Source organism: Cynocephalus volans, chromosome 10 (assembly GCF_027409185.1).
Source record: "Cynocephalus volans isolate mCynVol1 chromosome 10, mCynVol1.pri, whole genome shotgun sequence".
NCBI classification, from domain to species: domain Eukaryota; kingdom Metazoa; phylum Chordata; class Mammalia; order Dermoptera; family Cynocephalidae; genus Cynocephalus; species Cynocephalus volans.
The window spans coordinates 106,195,060-106,204,676 of NC_084469.1; the positions used below are offsets into that span (position 1 = coordinate 106,195,060).

Below are 9,617 nucleotides of genomic sequence, written 5' to 3' on the forward strand. Positions count from 1 at the left end.
GGGATCCTGGCTGCATCCACAGCAGCCCTGGCGCCGTGTTCCCTGTTTCAAGACTCGCTTTTGCAGCTAAGAATCAGTTCTTTTCCTGCTCCACACTTCAAAGCTGTTGCCTGTAAATGAGGCAGCCTCTCCTGCCGGGGGCAAAGTGGCGTTGAGCCCCCACGACCGGTCAGCAGCAGCAGTCCTCCCTTAAGAGATGGCCAGAGGAAGGTCCACAAGTTTCCCGGCTGCCTGAGGCCCAGTGGCCACCTTTTCCACCTCAGCTACTCTGCGCCAGCCGCTGCAGCTGCCGCCATCTTGAAAACCCTTCATTGAGCTTCTTAGAAGAATACATTCACATCTTTTGTCTAATTTGGGATATTTTCTACCATCATTTCTTCAAATATTCTTTGTCTCTTTTGCTATATCTTCTTCTAGGACTCACATTATACCCATGTTTTAGTATGGTTGATGGTGTCCCACAGATTTCTTTGAACATGTTTATTTTTTTCATTATTTTTCCTCATGTTCCTCACAACAGAAAATTTGATCTATCTTTAAGTGATCCTGACTCTTTTTTTTTTTTTTTTCCTCCTGCTCAATCTTCTGTTGAGTTACTCTGGAGTATTTTTCATTTCAGTTATTGAACTTTTCAACTCCAGATTTTTAACTATTTTCTTTAATAATTTCTACCTCTTTATTGCCATTATCTATTTAGTGTCATTGTTCTCCTGACTTAAGTTTTTTTCCCCATGGTTTACTGAAGCTCTTGAAGTATATTTAAAACACTTGTTTTAAAGTCTCTGTCTGGTCAATACAAGGCCTGTACTTGTTCAGGGACAGTCTGCGTTAATTTCTTTTCTTCTTTTTCTTCTTGTCTCTCTTCATGGCCTATAATTTTTTGTTGAAAACTGAACATAGTTAATATTTTGATGTGGTAACTCTGGGAATCAGATACTCCACTCTCCCCAAGATTTTTGTTTGTTTTGTTTTCTATGTGTCATAGTTGTTTGTTTGCTTAGAGATTTTTCCTAAGTATTCTTGTAAAGATAGTATTCTTTGTTATGTGTGGTCACTGAAATCTCTGTTCCTTTAGCTTGGTGTTCAGCTAGGAGTTAGAAAGAGAATTGGTTTAATGCCTAGAGCCATAACAGAAAAAGAAAGAAAGAAAGATGAAAGAAAGATGAAAGAAAGAAAGAAAGAGAGAGAGAGAGAGAAAAAGAGAGAAAGAAAGAAAGAAAGAAAGAAAGAGAGAAAGAAAGAAAAAGAAAATACAAAGGAAAAATTTCCTCCCCAGGACTTTACAGGTTGGTTCTGTGTTAGAACACTCCTTCAGCATGTAGCCAGCCAATGTACATCTCTGCTTTGACTTTTCTTTCTGCTTGTGCTAAAGGTAAAATCCAGTCAGAGGGGAAAGATTGTGGTCTTCTTAGATCTTACTGAGTATGCATCCTGCTCTGGGCATGTGTGTGCCTGCCTGTCGATGTTGTATGATATATACAGTTGCTCTCAAAGACTTCATTGCCAAAGTACTGCACTCTTCATCTTTTCTTCTTAGGCTTTTGTTGCATCTATTATCTATCTCAATTGTTATCTTTTATCCCAGGTGATAGTGGCTTCTTAATTTGCCTTTCACTGTTTTTGAGGAACATCCTACTTGTAGCTGCTTTTCTTACCTGAGAGAGAGGCAAATTAGTCAAAAGAAGGACAAACCCTTACATCAGTCTTTCAGGGAGCCCCACAAACACAGTTCTTTGGGAATGAGGTTTGCTATACTTCTTCTTGAGCCAGGAACCCGCACTGGTAGCATGGGCTGCTGCTTTTACGTCCAACATTAGATGGGGAGAGGGGTGGGGAAAATAAAAATAAAAATAAAAATTCTTCTAGGCTCTCCTACTGAAGTTAAGTCATTTTCCTCCTGGTTAAGACTTTAATTGGTTGCTGAAAACTTTGACTATCCTTCATAATTCTGATCATGTTGATTCTTGTTGTTTTTGCCAGATGTTTGGGAGGTTTTGAAGGGGTAACAGGACCCGAGTTCCCTACTCTTTCATCTTTACTAGTCAATAAATTTTAGTTTTTTAAAATGTCACAAATCTTTATTTTACAGATTATATTTACTGGATCATAGCTGAAGAAAAGATTAAGTTCTAGGACTTTAAAAAAAAATGATACAATGGAATTTTTTGCCTTTCTGTGAAATGCTGAATTTTGCTAGGCTTCCTTCTTTAAATAGCATTAATAAAGTGTAATTGATATACAAACTGTATCTCTGATAAGGGATTAATATCCAAAATATATAAGGAACTCCGACAACTCAATGACTTTAAAAAAAAATTCACCTAAACTAATGTGTCTCCATCTATTTCTCTCCTTTCTATACCCACATCCACCAGGCTGTTTCCACTTTATCATTTATCTATGGCTTTGATATCAGCAATAGTATGTTCCTCATATTGTGCTGGGAGGATCATTCAACAGGGTGGGCTTGATTATGAACATCACCTACCACAAACTTTCCACTGTTCTTTATTAATTTTAGAAGCAATGATCAATCCTGTAGCCAAAATAGAAGGTTCTTTGCTATCTGGCCATTGCCTACCTGGCCAGGCTCATGTTTCAGTTTTCATACTCTGCCCCTCATTGATGGTCAGATAATAACTATTTTTCATTTCTTAAGTACACTTTGCAGTTTCATTGTTATGCATTGACTTCTGGTGTGTGCTTCTACACTGGAATGAATCCAATCCTCCTTCAAATTTCAGTACCTAAACTTCAATCCTGGTCTCTGAAGGCTTGCTAACCTCATCAGGAAGAGTTGACTACTTTTGGGGTCCATTTCAGCAGGATTACGGTGCTACCTCACAGTACTGCATTTATTTACTTACATGTCTTTTCTTGTATAGACATTGAGTTCCTTAAATAAAAGAAAAATGTCTTACTATTCTCTTCACCCTCAGAACATGTTTTAGTGCCTACTGTACAGTACTTGCTTGATAAATATTTGTAGAAAACTGAAAAGTCAGATGAAGGAGTGAGGTGATATATTTCCAGCATGGTACAGAAATGTGAGAAATAGTTAAACAAGGGAAATGCTGCTGATGGAGGAGGCTCTGTGTTTGAGGACAGCACCTGAGAAGACAGATGGGACAAAGAAGATGTGTTAGTGCATCCAGGATCTGCCCCCAGAACCAGGGATGGAACAGTTACTATGGTGCTCCCTGCATCCTAAAGATCACACCTCGAGAGTGGTGATTTCCTTCTGGGAGGAAAGAGTCCAAGGAGATAAGAATCCATAGATTTCCCCCAGAACGCAATCTAGCACAAGTTTGTGTTCTATTTTTTCTCTCCTAGCTTCAGGGAACTAAATCTCTCAGGGAGATGAGGGACAAAAGAAAATTTCCTCAATGAGACTCATGGGAATTCAGCTCATAAAGGCACAGAAGCTCTAAATTCTTCCACTAAACCTTCTCAAGTCTACTTTACCAATCTCAAATGATGAGGAAACACAATTGTGTCTTCTGGAGGCCTCTTGAGTGACTCTGTCTCTTTCCCACTCTTGAGGCAACTTCATTCATCTTACAGGGAAGAAACTGTATCAGTGAACTCAAGACTCTTCCATGATCATATCTGGGCAAACCACAGCATCGTCACAGGTACTGGGGATTTTGGTAACGGTGTATAGGATTCATTTTATTTTTCATTAGCTTTAACTAATACAAATGGATAACAAGTAAATAATGTTTGGTGATAATAAGTCTTGCCAATCTAAAGTTGCAGGTTGGAGGTAAATGCTGCATGCACACAAATATCTTCTTGCTGCAATCTGTCTTATGGTGTTGGTGGTCAATCATAGCAGCACCCTTTCTCAACAGCAGGTCTCCAAATTCCACAGTTTCTCCTTCCTCCCTACTGTTTAACATTGCTCAATAATTTGTTTTTTCAGCCATTCATAAACATTTATTCTACAATTTTTGAATACTGAGAATAAAGAAATAAATAGGACAGTGCTCTTTTTCTCGAGGCGCTCGTGGTCTAAACAGGGGAGGAGACAGAAATAAACAAATGCAGTCTCCTGACACTGCACTCCAATCCTGATGAAGCAGATCTTAAAATATTAGACTTTCTCTGGAGAGATCAGTGAAAGCCCCACAGTAAAGTTTATAAATGTACAGAGCCTTGAAGTAGGAGTGGAGTAATCCCAGGTGAAGAAGGCATGAAAGTTGTCCAAGAAAGAAGTAGGGCAGGAAATGTGGGGAGAAAATACACTGTAAATTTTGCTTAAGAAATGAAAAACAGTTTTTAATACCTGACCAACAATATAAGGCCAAGGATGCAAAGAGAAATTTGGATATGATCAGAAAAAAGCTACCAAATAATAGAAAACTTTACATTTTAGCTACAGAGGTAACTCATAATTCTGTAATTAGTGAAGAGTCAGTAAGGAGTAGATAGCAGATGCTGTCCATGGTGAGGCCCACCCTGTGAAGTGGTCACCTTAGTCAGTATGAGGAACAGATTATTGTTTCTGTCAAAGCCATGATGAGATATTGAGGGGAGGGGTGCAAATAAAACAGTGGATGTGGGTGTGGGAGGTGGGAAATGGATCTATGAGTCACTGGAACAATGTTTCCAAAGATTTATTAAGTAACGCTATGCACAGGGGTGGGGAACACTATGAACAAGGTTGGGCATTTCATGTTCGTTATTTATTTTAATTCTTTCAATAAGTCTATGAACTTGGTATTATTACTCAGATTGTGTGAATGAAAAATGTGAGAACAGTGATATTGCTTGTCCAAAGCATGCAGTGGAGTCTGGAGTCAAGCTCAGACAGAGCTCCCTGCTTCCAAGGCTTTTGCATTTCATAAATAATTTTATTTTTATTAGTCTTCCTTTAAAAAAAGTTTTAGATTTACAGGAAAATTGTTAATATAGTATAAATAATTCCTGTAAACCTGCACCGATTTCTCCTATTCTTAATGTCTCCCATCTAACATACATTACATTTAGTCATCATTTCTCCTTTGGCTCCTCTTGGCTGTGACAGTTTCTCAGACTTCCACTGTTTTTGAAGAACGTGACAATTATGACGAGTACTGTTTGAGTATTTGAGAAATTTCCTTTGATTGAAACTTGACTGATGATTATTTCATGATTTATAACTGGCGTTATAAACTTTTGGAAGGGTATACTATAGAAGTTACATGTCATTTTTAATCACATCAGATCAAGGTACATACTGTCAATTTGACATCTCTCTCTTCATGTTGATCTTTATCATGTGACCGAGATACTGTTTGTCAGGTTTCTACACTGTGAAATTACTCTTTTTCTCTCCTTTCCATACTGTGCTCTTTGTAAGGAAGTTACTATGTGTTTTCCGCATTTCATGAGTGATGAGTTATTCTCAACTATCTTGAGTGTGAAATATTTATAAAAATTATTGGATTTCTTCTGCATGAGAGATTTATCTCTTCTTCTTTATTTATTTAATCACTTATTTATACCAGTATGGTAATTTTATGTATCAACTTGACTGAGCCACAGAGAACCCAGATATTTGGTTAAACATTATTCTAGGTGGTCGGTGAGGGTGTATTTGTATGACATTTGCACTTAAATAGGTAGACTGAGCAAAGCACATTTCCCTTCCTAATGTGGGTGGTCCTTATCCAATCAGTTGAAGGCCGGAAAGAAACAAAATGTTGACCCTCCTGGGAACAAGAAGCATTTCCTCCTGCTGGACTGCTTGATCTGGGGCATGGGTCTTTTCCTGCCTTTGGACTTGAACTGAAACATCAGCTCTTCTTGGAAGGTCTTAGACCTGCTGGCTCTTGGGCTGGAACTCACATCATCAGCTTTCTTGGTTCTCAAGCTTTCAGACCTGCTATTGGCTCTCTTGGGTTTTTAGACTTATGACTGTTGGTCTTGGGATTTCTCTCCTTTCATAATCATGTGAACCAACATATTACAACAAATTTCTCTCTCTCTCTCTCTCTCATCTATATCTATATATATATATATATAATTGATTAATAGTATTTATTATTATTGATTCTGTTTCTCTGGAGAAACCTGACTAATACAGACTTTGGTACCAAGAGTGACTCGAGAGTGACAGATTTTTTAAAAAAATTTTCAAAACTTTATTTTTAAATTATTAAACATAGTATATCTACATAAAGTTTGCAAAATATACATGCACAGCCCAATGAATTATTATGAAGTGAACACCAACCATGTCAAAAAATAGAATATTGCCAGAATCTGAAAAGTTTTCCCTCTGTCTCTACCCAGTTATAACCATTCCCTCCCCCAACATAACAATAGCCTGAATCTTGATTTTCTTTATAATTTTACCACCTATGAAGGCATCCATGCTCAATATAGATTGTTTTTTGCTGTTTTGAGTAGAGTAAGAGAATTATAAGGGTGTGTTTTCTCGATTAGTTCTGGGGTTCCTGGAATTTACTCTCTAGTCTGATAATATTTGAAGACACTAATTATTCTGTGGTATTATGGTAATGCAAGTATCACCCAAAGAGTTAGGAAGGGCTGCCTCTCCTTCTATTTTCTGATAGACTGTGAAGCATTGGTAAAGTTTCTTCCTTAAAATGGTAAAATTTACTAGCTTTTCATTAATAATGTTTTAAAAGGACTGTTTCATGTACCTAGATATTTCTCATTGCCCTTAGATTTTGAAAAAAGTACCGGAAATCTTCTAAGTTTTTGTTCTTTTCTTAGGTGTATTTTTATTTTTCCTTGATACATATTTTTAACTTAATCATGATTGTATAAGGATACACATCTTTTTAAGTCACACAGATTTGAAATATTTATCCAGTTTGATGTTTCCATTATTATTATTTTTTTCTGGGTATTGTGGAGATTATAAGTAGAAATTATAACGCTCTATTGGTTCTCCAGTGTTCCCTCTCCCAATTTTGCAGTATTTTATTTTTTTCCATGACTACCCTCATTGGAATGTCTGAGTTACAAAACTCAAATCTCCAGGGAGAAGGAAGCTCATTGGCTCATATTATAGAGCATCCTCCAAAGGCCACTCACCCGGGCCTTGTTTACAAGAGTGCACAATACCACTGTCATTGCACGGGCTGTGTGTATAAAGGGAGTAGAAGAAGTTATCAGCAAAGGACCACAGGTGGAGTATATATCCCAAACTTGTTTCCAAAATTTGTATTTCAAAACGGTAATTTATATTCCAAAATGCATAATTTAGACCAAATGGAAATTGATGTATATAAAGTGTAGTTTCTGGAGAAATTAATTATGTATTCTTTATACATATTATGCATAATATATACAACTATATAAATATAATAGATGATATGATTTCCTATGATATAACATAATATAACATGCATAGACATGTAAAGACCAGCAACTCAAATGCAGAATCTCACATGTAGCAGCTTTCAACAGATGTGGAATAATCTAACCTTTTTTTCCTGCTTGGATCTTCCTTACGAATTTGATCCAGGTTGCTCTTCTCACTGAAGTCACACCATCTGCCTTGCTGTTCCCTGATGGGACTAGGAAGGCTCCTGTCTTGGGCATCATTCAAACGGCCATTTTCTGCCCTAAATATCCTTCCCAGAGATATATGCTTGATGTACATCCACTTCCTTCAGGTTATCTGCTTAAAAGGACCTAATCAGAGGTGATGACACAAAGGCTTTCCCCCTCACTCTATGATGCCCTTACTCTGCATTCTTTTACTAATGATAATAATAGCCACATGAAACAAAATTTATAGTTTATTGATATTCTATTGCCACGCAAACACACACATACCCATATATCCTACAATAAAACTTGTTAAAGATAAGGATTTTTTAAAAAAAAATCACTTCACTGCTGTTTCCAGGACTTGAAGTTGAAACTATACTTAGCACAAAATATCTAGTAAAAATATTTCATGAATGAACGAAGGAAAATCTCAGAGAATGTATAGAAGAAAACATTGCCATGGACAAACGTTGAGGACAAAAGACTATGGTGGCTACTCACCTATAGCATCAAGAAGATGAATCACTTGGTATTCCCTGATTTTTTAGCTAAAGAGAAATAGACCTGCAGATGACAATTAGGAATTCATTCACTAAATGTATGCAGAAGGCAAACAAAAGTTCTGTTAATCTGTTGAACACTGCGTGTCTCTAAATTTGCAATGCTTTTGTATCTTTTCCAGCCGTGTCATCAGCACATGGGACTGGAAAACAAAACATGTGTTTCAGAATTTATCCTCCTGGGATTCTCAGAGGAGGCAGAGCTACAGACTCTTGTCTTTGGGCTGTTCCTGTCCATGTACCTGGTCACCTTCACTGGAAACCTGCTCATCATCCTGGCCGTTATCGCTGACTCCCGCCTCCACACCCCCATGTACTTCCTCCTCTCCAATCTCTCTTTTGCTGACATCTGCTTCGCCTCCACCACCGTCCCAAAGATGCTGCTGAACATCCAGAGACAGAGCAAACTCATTACCTATGCAGGATGCATTGCTCAGATATACTTTTTCTTGCTTTTTGGAGTTTTGGATAACTTCCTCCTAACTGTGATGGCCTATGATCGGTTTGTGGCCATCTGTCACCCCCTGCGCTATGCCGTCATCATGAACGCTCGGCTCTGTGGCCTCCTGCTTCTGGCATCCTGGATCATAACTGCTCTTCAGTCTTTGTTAGAAAGCTTAATGGTTTTGCGACTGTCTTTTTGTACAGAAGTGGAAATTCCCCACTTTTTCTGTGAACTTAATCAGCTGGTCCAACTTGCTTGTTCTGACACCTTCCCCAATGAGGTTGTAATATATTTTCTAACTGGAATTCTAGGTGTTATTCCACTCACTGGTATCCTTTTCTCCTACTCTAAGATTGTAACATCTGTTTTGAGAATTTCATCAGCTGGGGGCAAGTATAAAGCATTTTCTACCTGTGGGTCTCACCTCTCAGTTGTCTCCTTGTTCTATGGTACAGGTCTTGGAGTGTACCTTAGTTCTGCAGCTACCCAAAACTACAGGGCAAGTGCTATAGCCTCAGTGATGTACACTGTGGTCACACCCATGCTAAACCCCTTTATCTACAGTCTTAAAAACAAGGACATAAAGCAAGCCCTTTATAAACTCTTCAGCCCCAAACCATTCTCTACATAAGGGGACTCTGTCTGAATATAGACTTATTCATGAACAACAGTGCTCAAAACCCTAGAAGACAGAACTCATAATTTTTTTTCAATTTACTGATATAATCTGCAATTTACTGTATTGACAAAGTTTGGTCTCTTTAATTTTTCACACATTATAAGCAATTGGGATTTTTTTCTGTATTTTCTTCAAAAATTTTTGATCTCTCTCATTACATTTTTTCTGGGTTCAGTGTTGAAAAGAGAATCCACTGCATGAATTTTCATCAGCAAAATGTATAATACAGGAAACTGGGTACTTATAATATTACAGGAAGAGTTAGAGGAGCAAATGTGTACTGCTGGGCCTGTCAGATTAAAACAGCTGCCCCTGATATAAGCTGCTCTTAGAGCAAAATCATTTATTGAATTGGAGGCTATATACCAATTTTCAGGGTTTATGTCAACCCACTTCAGAAAGAAATCACATCTGCAAGAGC

General features: G+C 37.7%; 1 protein-coding gene across 1 annotated transcript; it reads left to right on the forward strand.

Moving 5' to 3' along the window:
- The first annotated feature begins 8,185 nt into the window (after positions 1-8,185).
- On the forward strand, positions 8,186-9,148 carry LOC134387607 (olfactory receptor 7C1-like). Its single transcript, XM_063110029.1, has one exon. It carries the CDS (start codon positions 8,210-8,212, stop codon positions 9,146-9,148), a length of 939 nt encoding a protein of 312 aa, XP_062966099.1. The 5' UTR covers positions 8,186-8,209.
- The last annotated feature ends 469 nt before the right edge of the window (positions 9,149-9,617 follow it).